Genomic DNA, 17559 nt, shown 5'->3' with positions numbered 1-17559 from the left:
TTATTCGGTGTAGCTTAAATATATGGGTTTTCCCAAAGCATTATTAATAAATAAAAACTAATTTGCATGGTGGTGCATCCCATTTACTTTTTAATTAATTTAATATCCTTTTTTTTTCATATGCTATTGTTGGATTTTGACATTAATTAAATAGGCTTTACAATTAGTTGGGACGATTTGCCATTAGAGCTATATGTATAAAAGTGTTTATAGTAATAATAAAGGTAAATAAAGAGTTAGGTGTGTATGTGTTACATTATATTTGGAAATCATTTTCATTGTATCACCATCTAACTCCACCATTGGCCGCCCTAATTAAAAGGATTAGGAAGCCATAGCTTTCTTTTTTAGCACTAACTACAAAGTCTAATACCTATCATATTTTCTCTTGCCTTTTTTCTATTTATGATAACTTAATTGCAATTATATCTCTTTTTAATTTTCCATAAATTAAATAAGTTCAAACTTAATTACAATATTGCAATTTTGACGTTTGTTTGCAACCCTAGCTCTATTTCTCTATTTCAAATGCTATCACTACTTATATTTATAAATTATTATTTGTCTATTTCAAATGTTATGAACATAACAATAAGTGCCTACTGTTCTAGGGATAAATGGATGAATAAAAATTTATTAATTAAGATCATTAGGATAAATTAAGTGTATTTCAATGCCATATTTGAATATAGTTATTAAGTTAAGAGTTTAATTAGCAAGGGTATCTAATATAATTATTTAACTCTTTACATGATTAGCATATATCTTCATATATAAAAAGTAAATATCTAACCGAATTTTTTTGGGTTAACCGAATTTGTTATTTTTTGTTAAAGTTAACGATTATAACTAACACAGTTATAATAATTAATTAACTATTTAAAAAATTAATTTGCTTAAAATATCTAAATTAATTTTTTTATTTTATTGATTATATATTTATGTATAATTTTTATTAGATTTGGAATATTTTGAGATAAGTAATTAACATATAATTAATTCAAATATTAAGTTTATAAATTTATATTTTTTTAATTGAAATTTATTAGGAAATTTTTAATATAATAAAAAGTATTTAATTTAAAATTAAAAAAAAGCATATATCATATGAATTATAATATAAAAAGTATTAAAAGTTATGCAAATAAAATTTTAACAAATTGAAGTGAACAGTAGCTTAATAAAATACAAAGGATTTAATTTAAAATTAAAAACTAAACCACATATTATATGAATTATAATATAAAAATTATCAAAAGTTCTCTAAATAAAATTTAAACAAATAGAAGTGAATTGTAGCTTTCTTTCAACAAAAAAAAATTGTAATACATGTTTTGCATATGTTTTACCCCTAGTTTATATATGATGGGGCTTTTCAGTGTTCTCGATTCGTAAACAGTTTTCAGTGCGATTTTTTTTTATGACCGTGTATATTGTAGTTATTATTATTTATAGTATTCTGCATATTTTCAGAAAATTCTGAATAGCTTACAATACTGAAAACTAGGTTCAAACATGTTGTTTTTCACGCGCATAAAAAAAATTAGTCACGTGTGCAACAACATATTTGAACGTAGTTTTCGGTACTATAAACTATTCAAAATTTTCTAAAAATCGCATCGATGCTCTAAATAACTACAATATACACAGTCATAAAAAATATTGCACTGAAAATTGTTCAAAGATCGAGAACATTAAGAGTCCCACCAATATGACTTAAAGTGAAACAGCTATAGGAGAATTATCATATATATATATATATATATGAATGTATATGTGAAATTTTACTTTCTATCCATAATCGGACCCTCTTAAATCAAAACTATGCTATCATATATATATATATATATATATATATATGATATATTCATGCTAATATTTCATTTGTTCCATTTCCCTCAATCCCTCCCACTTCAACGATTTCTCTCTCTCAATCTCACTCCCAAAATCCCATTCTCCATAGCATCAACCACACCCTACCTCCATTGCACCATACCCATATCTCAAATCACCATTGAAGCAACACCCACGAAGTACCACCATTTAAAGTTAGCGTTTTTTTATATTTTTATATTTTTTCTAATTTTCTTTAATGATTCAAATCTTAAACAAGAGAAAAAATTTAGCTAAAAAACGAATATATACATTTCCGAATAGATTTGGGCATGATTTTTGGGATTTTTTTGTTGCTATTTTTTTATATTAAAACTCTGAAACCGGTAGAAAATCGACATTATTCAATGCTAGCTTGATGAGGCCTTAAAAATCAAGATTTTCATAAAAAAAATCAACTTTTTTCAATGGTTGCTCGATGGTGCTCGATGCGATTTTCACAAGAGACGTAATTTTTCACTTAGGTATCCATTTACAGTGATTTTTTTTTATTTTGAGCATTTTTTCGATATCTATAAAAATTTGTAAAGTTTAAAACTTGAAAACATACCAAAACATGTCTTAAACTTGAGGTATGTTTGCATTTTTGTATTTTTTTTTCAAGCTTTTCACTTCTCAAATGTATATATAAAAACTTCACACATGTAGATTTCGAAAAAAATACTCAAATTCAAAAAAAAAATATCACCATAAACGGACACCCTAGTGAAAAATTATGTCTCTTGCAAGAATCTCATCGAGCACCATCGAGCAGTATCGAGCAACCACCGAACCAACATCAAGAAAAGTCGATTTTTTCATGAAAATCTTGATTTTGAAGGCCTCATCAAGCTAGCGTCCAGCAACCATCGAGCAAAGTCGATTTTCTACAGATTTCAGAGTTTTAGATCTGAAAAAAAAAAATCGCAAAAAAATTCAAAAATCATGCCCAAATCTGTTTGAAATACAGTATTTAGTGTTTTTAGTGAAAGAAATATTACTATATTTAAGAAAAAAATTACTTACCCATATATTTATACTCTATTAATTCTCAAATGTATGTTGTTTTGGGTTATTGTGTTGATTTCTACAAGATGGTCGAAGTTATAGAGACATGGGGACGGCGTGGTGGTGGCTGTCGTGGGAGAAAAGATGTGTGATGGTGGTTGCCGTGAGAGTGAACCAAGAGAGAAGAGAGAAGAGAGAAGAGGAAATGAGAGGGGTATTTTGGGAAAGTTGAGAAAGATTAGCATCATTTTTTAATTTGTATAATGTCTAGCATCATTTTTAATTAGCAAGAGTCATTAGGCATAGAAAGTGAAATTTCCCATGTATATACAGGGTACTAGTTTGGTAATCACTACCTATAAATATTTTTAGTATCTTTCAGTACATGGATAAGTTGCAACTCTACTTGTGTTTACATGACGGTGTATAATATAGTTATAGGGGATCTCCCACAAATTTTTCAGATTATTCTGAATAATTTAGGATGTCGAAAACAAGATTTCTTACAACCTATTGCACTCGTGCTTGTTTCGATATTTATACGCACATGCAACATGCTATTTGAATTCTAATTTCGGCAACCAAAATTATCCAAAATTTCCTGAAAAAAGTGTGAGAGATTTCTTATAACTTTTAGGATTTGTTAAATACATAGTGAATTTGGTCATGCACAAAGAGGCACAAAATCAGTAAGATTTCAGTAAAGTCAACATGAGCAGGTTGACTTTTGTTATGTGCATTAAAAAATTATCTTTTGGGGTCCAACGTGTTTATTTGAAGTATATAAGAGTACCCAAAAAGTTTGGAGGAATTTGGAGATGTTTTGGGTCGATGTACGGGGTGGAAAGTCAGAGGTAGTAGCGTTCCATCGTCTGTTGAGAGACATTGTCTGTCTAATAAAAGCCCAAACAGGCGATGCATCGCCTGCCAGACCAAGCAACACATCGCCTACATACAGACGATGCATCACGTGGGTTGTCCATACGGAGTCGTACAATTATGTGTTTTGGTTCCAAAACTTATTTCAAAATGCTCTAATATTATTGGTTAACACTATCGACGACTCCTACACTATTTAAGGAGTTTATATGAGAATTTGGTGAAACTATCACTCTCCACTCTATCTCTCTAACTCATTAAGATTACTAGTTTTCTCTAAGATCTTTATCAAGAAAGCCTGACTTGTATGAAGACTAAGGCTTGCTAATCTCAATCTTATACCACCATTGTAGTAGCTTTAAGTAAGGGTGTTCGCAGTTTATACCTATCGCCAAATAATTTAACAATTAAACATTATAATTAATAAATATTAATAATAAAGCTCATAACTAAAGAGTGTTCAACAAAATAACAAATATACAAAAACTAATAAATTTTTAGCAAAACAATAAAAATACAACAAACTAATAACAAAAAAAAAGTGTTATAGAAAGTAAATGTTTTGATTAAGGAGGAATATATTTATGTTGAAGTAGAATATGTGTTAGGATCCTATGAAACATAATAATTTTTTTATATATTGTGTATATTATACTATATAAATATATATGTGTAATGCCCCGAATTCTCCGTTGTGTTTAACGGCGTGAACAGTAGGCCGGGAGGGCCGTACCTGCTTAATTATGTTATTAATTGATAAAATGCATGTATATGTTGATTATATTATGATATGATGTGAAATGCATGCATATGAGTCCATACTTCTTTATACAGGGGTGTGATGGTAATTTGGCCCATTGAGGGTAAATTGATTATTTGTTCGCATGTCGGTGATATAATTTGAGACCACATTATGATGTGGATTGTTCGAGCCATTTGGTATGAGACGATCAAAGAAATGTTAAACGTCGGTTTGGTCCTAACAAGCTTAAGCTCGAGGCTCGGGGTGAGTCTCGGGGTGTTTTAATGGTTAGAGTGTTACCGGGTATCAAAGGGTAACGGGATGTGAAATATTGGAGTTTGAGAATATAGCGATTAGCGGGAAAAGGGAAGCGTTAATTATGATTAACGGTGTAGGTGGAAAAATGTCAAAATTGCCCTTAAGTTGGTTTTAGAGCCTTAAATGACCTAGGGGCATTTAGGTCATTTTGCTAGGATATATGTGGTTTTAGAAGGCTGTGGAAACCGTTCAAAACAGAGCAAAAACAGAGAGTCTTCTTCTCCCTTCCCGTACATCATTTCCTCTCTATCATTCTTTGAGGTTTTTGGTCCCAAGTTGAGGTGGCAAGTTAGGGAATCAAAGCTTGGAGGTTGTGGTCTTAGTTCATCATCTTAAGAGGGTTCAAAACCAGTTGGAGGTAAGGAATTGTCTTTGAATTTCAGGTTATACTCTGTTTTTGTTTATAGTTTTCAATTCATGTTTTTGATGTGGGAAGTGAAAATCAAAGGAGGTTTTTGGTGTTAGTTGATTGGGTTTTGGTGAGGAGGTGTATGGGTAAGGTTTAGGGGTTGAATTGGGTGTTTAGAAGAGGTTTAAAGTTGGTTTGAGAGGCTGGATTTAAGGGTAAAACGCAGGGGCAATTCTGAGTTCGCGTGCTGGTTTTGGGCTGAACTCGGCTGGGTGCCGCGGCACAGCTTTTGTGTGCCGCGGCCCACGCGCGTCTGGCAGATGGAGCTTAGAGGTGTGCCGCGGCACGGCTTTTTGGGGCCGCGGCCCATAGGCCAAATTTTGCTAAAAATGGTTTTTAGCTTAGGGATTCAAACCATAGGCCTCGGGGTTGAACCCAGTACCCGGTTGGGTAGTATTTGAGGTCTCGGGGGCTGGGAGTTGGTTTGGGAATCCCCAGTTATCATTTTTTATTGATGAATCCTATATTTTGGTTATGACCAGGTGACCGTCGAGGAATTTAAAATTCGATCGTTCTCAGGGTTGTTCTTTTATTCGTTCTTGCTCGAACCAGAGGTAAGAAAACTGCACCCCAAGTGTAGCATGCATGGATATTCCTGAGGCATGTTGAATGTGAGAATATGGACATGGATTGTATATGGAATGCTTAGCATATGTTGCTCATTTGTGCATGGCACTGACTTATTAGTCAGGTTTGGCAAGAGTGCTAGTATCACTGTGAAGCTGTGACTTATTAGTCAGGTTCGGCAGTGGTATTGGGCATTGATCACGATGAACTGACTTATTAGTCAGGGCGGCTTTGGCGTGTGTCACGCAAGCCAGTAAGATTGGATCTAATCGATTATTAGCATTGAATCACTCAAAGAGCATTAATGCCAGACCGACCCCGAGGGTCGATGAATGAAATAAGCGCTTGGAGGCTAGTGGCTTACTCAGCAACCACTCTCCCATTTGAATTAGTGACATGCATGGCAGTCACTCAGTGCGGTTTACCAGAACCCATTGAAGGCTAGTGGCTTACCCATCAGCCACTCTTCCATTTGATTTAGTGACTCGGTTGTCAGTCACTCAGTGTGGTTTATCAGGACCTCATGTGGTGTTCACTCATTTGTTTGAAAGCTTTATGCTCAGTGTGATTATAATGATAATCATTTGATAATGTTTACATTAAGTGTTATGCTTTCTTGCTGGGCCTTGGCTCATAGGTGCTATGCGGTGCAGGTAAAGGAAAAGAAAAGCTCACCTAGCCTTGAGTGGAGAGCTGATGTGGTGGTGTGTACATATGCAGCCGCTTGACCACCACGGTCAAGGTGTTCTCAGAGGAACTAGGGGGTTTACCCTATTTTTGCCGCTTAGGTCGGCGGGTTTGTAACTTTACAACAGTAGTGACCATTTGTACTGAGAACAGCTTGTAAACGTTTTGTTTAGCTCTGCAGAGCAGTTGTAATAAAATCTCCATTTCCTTTTTATTGGTTTTATACCTTAACCTGTTAATTACACTTAGAGCACGTTTTTGACCAAAGGATTCAGGCAATGAGTCAAATTTCCGGTCCACCGTTCACCGTAACGGTTCTGGAGTAGCCAGGGCGTTACAATATGTATTTAAGTTTAAATGTAGTAAAATTGAAAAAATATATATATAAAAAATTAGTATGTATAACGATGTTATGCGGTGCAGTTTGAACCACGTTTATAAATTTCAAAACTGCACCGGACCACGCGGTTTGGCAAAAATACAAACCAAAATCGCACCGCGAAATGTTCCAAACCGTAAATTGTGGTGTGGTGTGGGTGGTTTGATGAACAACCCTGCCTTCAAGCAATCTCTTATGGGAGGCTAGAAATAGAGATTTTTTTACAACAATTATAATTGTGACAAACCTTCTATTTGTCATCTTCATTGTTTCTTGCATAAAATCATAACCTTTATGATTTTATATAACTAGGGTTTTTCACACGAAATGTATTTTCTTCCTCTTGATCTAATTTGTGTTATTCTTCCACTAAGTCTATTGTTATATTGTGATTAATTCTCATAAATTACAATATTCATATTTTGTTACAAAGCTATAATCCCAACAGTAATTATATTATACACCATCATGTAAAAAAAATAGAGTTCCAACTTATCAATATTAAAAAATATTTAAAGTACTTATTTGATAGTGATTAAAAACAATCACTACCCAATATTTTTGTATATATATATATATAAAGTTATATATTGATAAGGAGCACTAATGGAGTCCAACACCACTTTATTGGTGCAATTTAACATCGAATAGAATAGAATATATGAGATATGATATTAAATTGCATCAATCAGCAGAAGGTAATGTTGGGCACCATGGTACACTATAGCAATGCACATAAAAAATGTAAAATATATAATTTTATACATAACTTAAAAACATATATTTGTTTGTTTTTAGTACACAAAAATATAATTTTTTTAGGCAAAGAGAATTATATGTACTTATTTTAGTTCATAATTATTTACACTGCTTTCATTTTGTTTTAAGTATTTTTCTTCTTTTTAATTTTTTAATGGATCTTATTATCCATAAGTAATACTTGTATCACCAATTTATTCATCATTATTTGGTCAAATTAATGAGGAGAATATTTCTTCTTCTTTTTTTTGAAAGAAGTAGAATATTGTCAACATATATATAAGTACCTAAATTATTACGTTTGTAGCACTTAAGTACCAATTTATTTTTTTGACGATAAAAGTACATTTTGTCCATATTTTAGTGCAGTTTGGTGTAGCCGTCTGTTCCTACCATTAAGTTAGTCTACGACACATAGATAAAAAGACCTAATTAACAGAATGTTTGCAGCGAAAATACCCAATTAAATGATATTTGTGGTAAAAGTACTCAAGCTATAAACATATTTGACATCACGTAGACGAACTAAACAGTGGAACAATTGGTTGCACCAAACTGTACAAAAACATAGACGGAAGACACTTTCACCACCAAAAAAATAACTTGAGTACTTAAATGCTTCAAACGTAATAACTTAGGTACTTTCGCCACAAATAATCCAATAAATACGAACAATTCCATTTCCACCATCATTTATTTTTCCTTGCTCAATCTCGACACCAAAATTATTAATTTTTTAAAGGAGTAGTTTTTAAGGAAAAACTCATCAATTTTTGAAATACCATCCCCAACCTATTTAATATTTATACAATTATATTTATCAAATAAAAAATAACACATAAATAAAATGAGAATAAATAACATTTTTGTCCCCATAACTTTGATGCTATCAGATTGTGTCCTCTAAAATATATAGTTGGTTAAAAGTTCTCTCTTAACTATTGATACTATCAGAATGTGCCTCATGTCATGATTTGCATAAAATAATTAGTATTTTTTCTCACTGAACTTTGACAACTACTAAATTGTGTCTTATTTAATTATAAAAATTATAAAATCTATTTTTCTATTAGTTCTTAAAAAATTAAAGAAAAATTATTAAAAAATTAATAAAAGACTAAAATTATTTAAAATTCATTTAAGTTTCAAAATATTTTTTAAAAGAAAAACTAAATTGTTACTTTAAAAAAAAAACATGTTCCCTTCTTCTTCTTCTTTATTCTTTTTTATTAATTTTTCTAATTACTTTCTATTCTTTAATTTTTACCCCCTAAAATCATTTTAAAAATTAAATATATATAAAATATTACAAATTTAAAATGTACTAATTTTAAAAGAAATATATAAAATTAATTAATTAAAAACATTGAGAAAAAAATGAAAGAATATAAAGTAATTTAAAAAAGAAGGGAATATGTTTTTTTTTATTTGTAACAATTTAGTTTTTCTTTTAAAAAATATTTTAAACTTAAATGTATTTAAAATTAATTTTACTCATTTATTGATTTTTTTAAAGAATTAATTAGAAAAATAAATTAAATTTTTTTATAATTAAAGAGGGCATAATTTTGTAGTTATCAAAATTTGGGGGTAAAAATATTAGTTGTTTTATGCAAATTGTAACAGGGCACAATTTGATAATTTTAATAGTTGATGGAAAAATTTGAAGAGTCCATATAATTTAGGGGACACTAGTGTTAAAAATTCAGATAACAAAAATGTTATTTATTTATCAAATAATTATAATACATAAATGATGCGGATTTGGTGTGAAGCAAGCAATACCACCAGTGTCCCACTCCAAAAATTGTAAACGAAAAATCTCCACACTGTTACCTATCCTACTTATTTCTAAAAAATAAAAAATAAAAAACAAAAATGTACAATTTGAAGCGAGTCACCACAGTGCACCACCCCACCGGATTAATTACCAGCCTATAATATACTTCACGCTATGGATATAAATGGTGCGGAGTGAGGAATTTTTTTCATTTATTGCTTACTATCCCATTATAATTTTGTGTATTATTCGCTGTTTAATTTACGATGGGATGGTTTTGGGAATCTCCATTGGGCGACAGGTTTCCTATTTAGAATTGTTATTTTACATATTAAAAAGAAGACCTCACTTTAACCAAAATTATTAAGTATCGATAAGTCAACACCCTCAAAATAGTGTTAAATTCATCAAAGAATTATCTCAAAATCATTAGAATTATATTTTTAATAAAAAAATATGTTTGCATATAAAAGTTAGGATTGTACACTAGTCCGGTTATAGCATAATTTAACTAATCCCATATAAACATAGGGTTGCAAAATTCCAATTCCAATTGTAATCGCCCAAATAAAAGAAAAAACTAATCTACAGTCCAGTCGGGTTAACCACTCAAACTGATTTTGAGTTTTTTTTTTCCAAGTGAAAGTATCAAATTTATATTTTTGAAGTTTGAAAACAATATTTCAATTCATTATTTAAATTTACAAAATTGAATTTATTTATATGTTTGGATAATTTTCTAAAACAATCGTTAAAAAATATATAGTCTAAGACCAACTCTCCAACAATCACAACCAAAGTGCAAATACAAAATAATCCAACTATTAAAGATTAAAAATATCACACAACCTATTATATATATATTTTAAGATTAAGTATTTTTTTAATATATTAGGTAGAAGTAACGTATAATGCACATTGTTACACCCAGATTTCGAGCCTTAAGAATTGTGATCTCGAAAGCTGGATTTGTCAGGAATGGGCTCATAATGTCTGGAACACGTGTCCGCAACCTAGGCACCGAGCCTACAAGCAGCGGGCAACCTCGAAGATGGTAGCCTCGAAACCCTCACAAGCTCGAAAGATAGACATCGAAGTACGTCTATTCTCGGATGACCTCGGATCAGGGGTTCCGAGCTTGACATGAGTATGAGCTCGAAGCCACATGATCTCGGGGAAAATGCTATAACTTGAAAGTCATTAAGAGACCTGGGTGAACACGGCACTGACAATATAGATTGATAACTTTGAGTGAATCATTTTAGAGAGACGCAATCTACATTCATTGCTGTAAATTCCCTATAATATAGGGATATTTATTATTCAGTTATACGCACCCTGATCTTCAGGGGACGTTTCCTTGTATATATGATTGCAGGCTTTTAATGCCATTAAATTTATTTACATATACAGAATAACTTCCTGAAATGTGTGGGATAGTATTCTGAAATCTCCTCTATAAATAGAGGGGTCATGCACCATGAAAAATGACCGAATTTTGGTGATCTTGGGAGAAACTCTAGAGAATTCATTTTTAAAGAATTTCCAGAAATCATCTTAAGTTCTAATAACAAAGACTCGTGGACTAGGCAGAGTTAATTGCTGAACCACGTAAAAAATCCCATTTATTTTATCGTATTTTTCTGGCCATAACTATTTACTGTTTTCGTGCTCTTTATTCACTGTTGGCGAAAAACGGAGTCAACACGTTTATTTAGTTTTTAAAGTTGTAAACATTGTCTATAATTTAATAAAAACTGGTTTACTATTTTTTTTAAATATATACAATAGAATGAATTATAGTTTTATAGTATATATAAATATTTATATCAATAATTTCTAGATAGATGATATCTAAACACAACATTGATATATATATATACATTTACATGACTACATGACATATATAAAATATAATAATATTTAAAAATAAATTAATAATTAAAATAAAATAAGAATAAAAAAGTCATAGTGTAGACAATAATATATATATGCATCAACTATTTTTAGTTTCTAATATATCTCGCAATGTCCTTTGGTGAATTTGATGAAGAAAAAAAGCACTAATCACTTGATAAAAAACAAACTATCATACAAATTTATAAGATAAAAAAAATGATACGTATGTCTTTATTATTTTTAAATAAATATGATTTAATTATTTAAATTATCATAAAATATCTTATTTTAATTAATTAATTTATTTATTTTTGTTTAAGTTTATGTTTATTCTAGTTTTTGAATTTGAGAGTGACAACACAAAATTATATATTATATGTTTAATATAATATTAAATTTTATTTAAGTTATAAAATATATAGTTTTATTATTTTTAAATAATTATCATTGTAAAATATCTTATTTTAATTTGTTTAATTATTTATTTATTTATTTAATTTTATTTAAATTTAAGTCATGTTTACATGTTTAAATATAATAATATTATGTTAAAGTTAACGGAAAAAAAAAATTAAACTAATAATTTCTATTATCTACACACTTTTTTTTTTTTATAGAAGAGATATATTAAGTTATAAAAAATATATATCTTCATTGAGTGAGTCTATTATATTGGTAGATCGAAACATATTTCCAATCTGCCCAATTAATAGATTGGACTATTTAAATTTTACTTAAGTTATTTGGATGTATTTTACTATTTGGTTTTGTCAAGTTGCAAAAATTTATGTACAACTCTAATAAAAGTAAACAAATACTCGAATTATAATACATTAGATCTAACTATAAAATATCAAACACGAAATATTTCAACATGGTAGCTAAAGATAACAAATTTGAAGAGTCGCTAAAACTATTACGGATTTGATTTCTAATTTATGTCTTGTAAACTTCTATATACATAATGAAATAATTCTCATCCCACGAATGAAGACAATTTTGCCAAATTACATAAAATTGTTGTGTTGTTTTTGTGTGTGTGTCATATTTATATTTGTTCTTGACACACTTTTCCGTTCAAAGTGTTGTTATTAGTGGGAACATTTTTCCCAAAAAATATAAATACATTAGAGATGAGAAATGGATTCGGTTATTTTCTAAAATTGGAAAGTGTTATACATTAAATTACAATTCCAATCCCAAATAACCAATCTAAATTCAATTAGAATGGTTGTATGCAAAGAAAAAAAAATCACTACATAATATTTTGGTAATTTAAAAATAATGAGTGCTAATGAAATAATTTTCTTTGTACTATGTTTTTTAATAAAATAATAATTAAAATTAAGCTTATAATAACAATGAGAGTGGCGGTGGCAATTGACGATAGACCAATTTCATTCCTTAAACATTTAATACCATGTTTATAAATGGAATCTTAATGTTTTACTTTTTCTTGATTGTATTGCATCTTGAAATATTCTTAGAGGTTCTTATGCCAAATTTGTGTAGTATTGATATTAGTTGTCACTCTTGAAAGACGAATCTTTTTCATAGACATTAACACTCACTAACACAAAAGGTTCAGTCATTATTATTTCGTGTAAAATCAAGTTTATTTTTGTAAAGTCACGACCTTTAAGAACTCAAATCTTCTGCCTATCTTAATTCATTCACAGCCAATTAACAAATTTTGCAAATATATATATATACACAATATAACTTAATCAATATATTATCTAGAATTTAAACTATCTTATAGTTTTCTAATTGTGTTTCAAATTTGGATTTTTAATATGATATGACACAATATATCTATTTATTATTCATACACAATTAGAACTAAAATTTTGATTACATATCATATATAATCAAACTCACTGAAATTTTTGTAGTATCATGATTTCTGTTTTCCATATATATATTTGGTCTATTAATACCAATGGCCAAGATCACAATTATTAAATACCAAATATTGATTTTAACCCCCCCAAAAAATATATAATAATATACATGTAATGAGACAGCTAGACTCTAAGATTGATTGATTTTATTTATTGGCACCTATTATGCTAAGATTTCTTCTTCTGACAAATCAGTAGAACATTACCAGACAACTTGACTATTTCAATATATATTTTAAGAATATTAATCAACAGCAAAAAAGGGAATTAAAAAAACACATGGCAAACTGTTTGTTTATTTCTAAACTAAGTAACCATATTCCTTAAAAAGAAATAAATGAACAAAAATGTGACATAAAAAAATGTAAGGGCGCATAATTTCCTTTTTGATATTTATTAAAAAAATTATTTATTAGGAAATTACGGGAAAATTTTTCACTATATCTATAATTGCCAATTGGACAAGATCTGTACTAAGAAAATAATGGTAATGATATATTTTTTAATTTTTATTTAGGAAAAATTAAAAAATAAAATAAAATAAAAGGGTCTATAAATATAAAGTGTTACATTATCATATTCAACTTTCACGTTGTTTGCTATTAAAATGCTCTACTCACGCCTTAATCACAGGCTTTTGAAACTTCAGTTTTGCTGTTAAAACGGTACGGTCTTTTCGATCACTCTCTTATCAACACCTCATATCATATTCTTAGATTTACATTTACACACATTAGTTGAGTTCCCATTTCTCCGGTGACTCTCCTCGGATCTGGTCGGAAAGTTAACCGGAAAACCAGGTCTTACGTAATAAAGTCTTTTTGGGGCTTATAAAAGCTGAAAACCCAAAATGGGTCTGTGTATATATATATTCTAAGCAGAGTTTAAGTACTGTGAAGAGCAAGTTATGAGAATCTTAGAGCTGGGTTGATTATTTTACTCTGTTTTTTTTATGAATTCAAGAAAAGTTCTTATTTTTATTTATTTAATTGTTTGTTTATATTTTCTAGGTGTTTAGTGCTTCGGTTACGTAAGAAGAGTCAGCTTGTCTTGTGCTGAGAGCAAGAGCAGATAGAGATTTGTTAACATTGGTCACTGATTTGATCTGCTTAGATTAAATTGTTTATAATTATGCGGCTTAATTAACTTTAAATTTTTTAGCATTGTCATCTTTTACTACTACTACTACCACTACCCATTTAGCGTAAGGTGTCCTCTGTACCTATACTTTTTGGTTCTTTGTGTTTGTCTGGTGTCTCGAAGTGAAACTCTATATAAAGCTGGTGATTTGTGGAGTTCAGTCCTTTTTGGCTGGTGGGTAAGAAATGTGCAGAGTAGGAGAGTCCAATAAGGACTGTAATTACAAGGAGGAGAAGAAGAATAAGATGGGTCTGAAGTTTTTGCTAAAGCTTGAGAATTCAAAGCTTCTAATGGGTTCAAAAACTAGGATGAGATTGTGGATGATTCGGGCTTTTACGACTGTTTTTCTCTGGGCTTGTGTTGTTCAACTAATGATGTTTGGGGAGCTATGGGGACCAAAGTTGTTAAAAGATTGGCCTTCTTGTTTTACTACTTACCAGGATTTGCCTTTGGCTGATACTCATTTGTCTTCTATTCCACCCAAAACTGCTTACCCACCAAAGAGTGAGTTTCTGATATCAAACACAAAATCTTTCTTGTTTTCTCTCTCATTCTTGGGAAGCAAAGTCAACGGAAGCTTAAAATCTCAATTGGGTTTCTTTTCTTGTGTTTCAGGGATTTACAGGAACAATGGTTATCTCATGGTTTCTTGCAATGGAGGACTCAACCAAATGAGGGCAGCGGTGAGAAAACTAGCTGCTTTCATAACGATTATGGATACACTTCATTCCTTTGTTTTATAACCACATTGTTGTTCTTATTCATTTGTGCATTTTGTTTTGCAGATATGTGATATGGTTGCAATTGCCAGATACCTGAATGTCACTCTAATCGTTCCAGAGCTAGATAAATTTTCATTTTGGGCAGACCCAAGGTGGGTTGGTTTTATAGTTTCTTTCTGTAACTGGAACCAAATTGTTAAGCTCTTCTTATGAGTGAATCCCTTGTTTTTTGCAGTGAGTTTCAAGATATCTTTGATGTTGACCATTTCATTTCCTCCTTAAGAGATGAAGTAAGGATATTGAAAGAACTGCCGCCAAGAGTCAAGAGAAGAGTTGAATTGAAAATGTTTTACTCTTTGCCACCAGTTAGTTGGTCCAACTTTTCCTACTATGTTCACCAGGTTGGTGCAGAAAGATAGAACACTTCACTTCTTTGTGATCCTTCTCTTTTTCCTGAATATGGAAACTAATTTTCAAAATTTGGTCAACAGATTCTTCCTCTGGTGAAAAAGTACAAAGTTGTTCATCTGAACAAAACAGATTCTAGACTTGCAAATAATGGCTTACCCACTCAACTTCAGAAGCTGAGATGCCGAGTGAATTTCAATGCTCTGAGGTTCACTTCTCAGATAGAGGATTTGGGCAGAAGGGTCGTTAGGATTTTGAGGGAAAATGGTCCTTTTCTAGTTCTTCATCTCAGATATGAAATGGACATGTTGTCTTTCTCCGGCTGCACGTATGGTTGCCGTCCTGAGGAGATGGCAGAGCTCACAAGAATGAGGTAATATCGGTCACTATCTAGCTTCTAAAACTTTCCCTCTTACATAGTTTTTCTTACCAATCTTATCTTAAAAAAACTCTGCATGACTTTCAGATATAATAATCCATTGTGGAAGGAAAAAGCTATTAATTCAGAGTTGAAGAGGAGAGAAGGTCTGTGCCCATTGACACCAGAAGAAACTGCACTAGTGCTGAAAGCTATAGGTATCGATCGTAATGTTCAAATCTATATTGCTGCTGGAGAAATCTATGGTGGGGAAAGAAGGATGGCAAGTTTGAAGGCTGCTTTTCCTAACTTGGTCAGTAGAAAAAAAGCATAAGATATGACCTTTTAATAGATTTATAAATTATTTATAGCCATAAAATTTTTCTTCCTTTATATTTTGTGGAGCAGGTAAGAAAAGAGACTCTGCTGGAGCCCTCTGATTTGAGGTTTTTCCAGAACCATTCTTCACAAATGGCAGCACTAGATTACTTGGTCTCCCTGGAAAGTGACATATTTGTGCCCACTTATGATGGAAACATGGCAAAAGTTGTTGAAGGCCATCGTAGGTAATATATAATAACTACACATATAATATTATCTATACAACAACTGATGTGCATCTGATCTTTCTTTTCTTTTTATTCTTTTTTTTTTCTCGATATCATAAAACTTTGATCTGAAGTCAAGTGTTTATTACAACTACAGATTCTTAGGCTTCAAAAGGACTATTTTATTGGACAGAAAGCTTGTGATTGGCTTAATAGATCAGTACAACAGTGGCTCATTGAGCTGGGATGACTTCTCTATTATTGTTAAGAAAGCTCATGCTGATAGAATGGGGAATCCAAGTAAACGAGTGGCTATACCAGATAGGCCTAAAGAAGAAGGTTACTTCTACTCCAATCCACATGAGTGTTTGCAATTGATAGACGATGAAACATTATTGAAAAGCTCATGATTCTTTCTATGGTTGGTTGGTTCCTCCTGATAAATATATGGTCATTTACAAATGATCAAGACTGTTCTTTCAGTCAACTCATCCAATGACAGGGAGAATAAAACTCAGTACAGCAAAAGATATAGAAGTAGCTTGTAAATGAACCCTTTCATAGCATTTAATTTATTAAAAGAGAGAAAAAAAATCCCCTCTAGAGTGAAAATGAAGCCTGCTATTTCAGGGTCATGTCTAGAGCCAGCTTGTGAAAGGGTTGGGTTCTCTTGCTGTACTTCTTCACCCTTCATTGGATTGATTGTAAAGTAAATTTTTATGCCAACAATAAAGAAAATTATGCCAGCTCTCAAAGATTATGGTCGTCAGCTTCATAGTCAAAGAACTTTATTATTATTTTTATATTTAACACTATATTTCTTAATAAAAGTTGTTGTTTAACTATTATACTTAAGTACATATTCAAGCATAGCCTGACTAATAATATTCTCCAGGAGAGACAAGAATTATGATGCAGATACTTTCATAGAAAACATAGCTGTCTGAATTCTTAATAATATTACTAATATTGGAGACTACATAAATATATATATTTTTAATGGAAGAATTATTTGGCACCTGGAAAACATCATTTGTGCTGATTCCAAAGCATTTTTCATTGTGGGGTTTTGACCTAATAATTTACAAGCCAAGCTTTTTAATGACTCAAACACTGTGTGGGTGGGTATCTCTCATTTTTATATTTATCATTACATGGTCATAGAAATACACAGAATTAT

The 17559-nt window shown here is 30.8% G+C and overlaps 1 protein-coding gene across 2 annotated transcripts; it reads left to right on the top strand.

Moving 5' to 3' along the window:
• Positions 1 to 13903: 13903 nt before the first annotated feature.
• On the top strand, positions 13904 to 17148 carry LOC133817829 (rhamnogalacturonan I rhamnosyltransferase 1-like). Of its 2 annotated transcripts, none has more exons than XM_062250443.1 (8): positions 13904 to 14847; positions 14959 to 15026; positions 15129 to 15217; positions 15301 to 15466; positions 15557 to 15846; positions 15940 to 16144; positions 16240 to 16397; positions 16537 to 17148. In XM_062250443.1, the coding sequence occupies exons 1-8, from the start codon at positions 14529 to 14531 to the stop codon at positions 16787 to 16789; spliced, it is 1548 nt and encodes a 515-aa protein (XP_062106427.1). In that variant the 5' UTR covers positions 13904 to 14528; the 3' UTR covers positions 16790 to 17148. The 2 variants fall into 2 exon arrangements, with proteins under 2 accessions (XP_062106427.1, XP_062106428.1); XM_062250444.1 differs by having other exon boundaries at positions 13905 to 14847; positions 15349 to 15466.
• Positions 17149 to 17559: the final 411 nt, after the last annotated feature.

This window comes from Humulus lupulus, chromosome 2 (genome assembly GCF_963169125.1).
Source record: "Humulus lupulus chromosome 2, drHumLupu1.1, whole genome shotgun sequence".
Lineage (NCBI taxonomy): Eukaryota > Viridiplantae > Streptophyta > Magnoliopsida > Rosales > Cannabaceae > Humulus > Humulus lupulus.
Note: the sequence above shows the minus strand (reverse complement) of the source record. Positions and strands in the feature narration are given on the sequence as shown.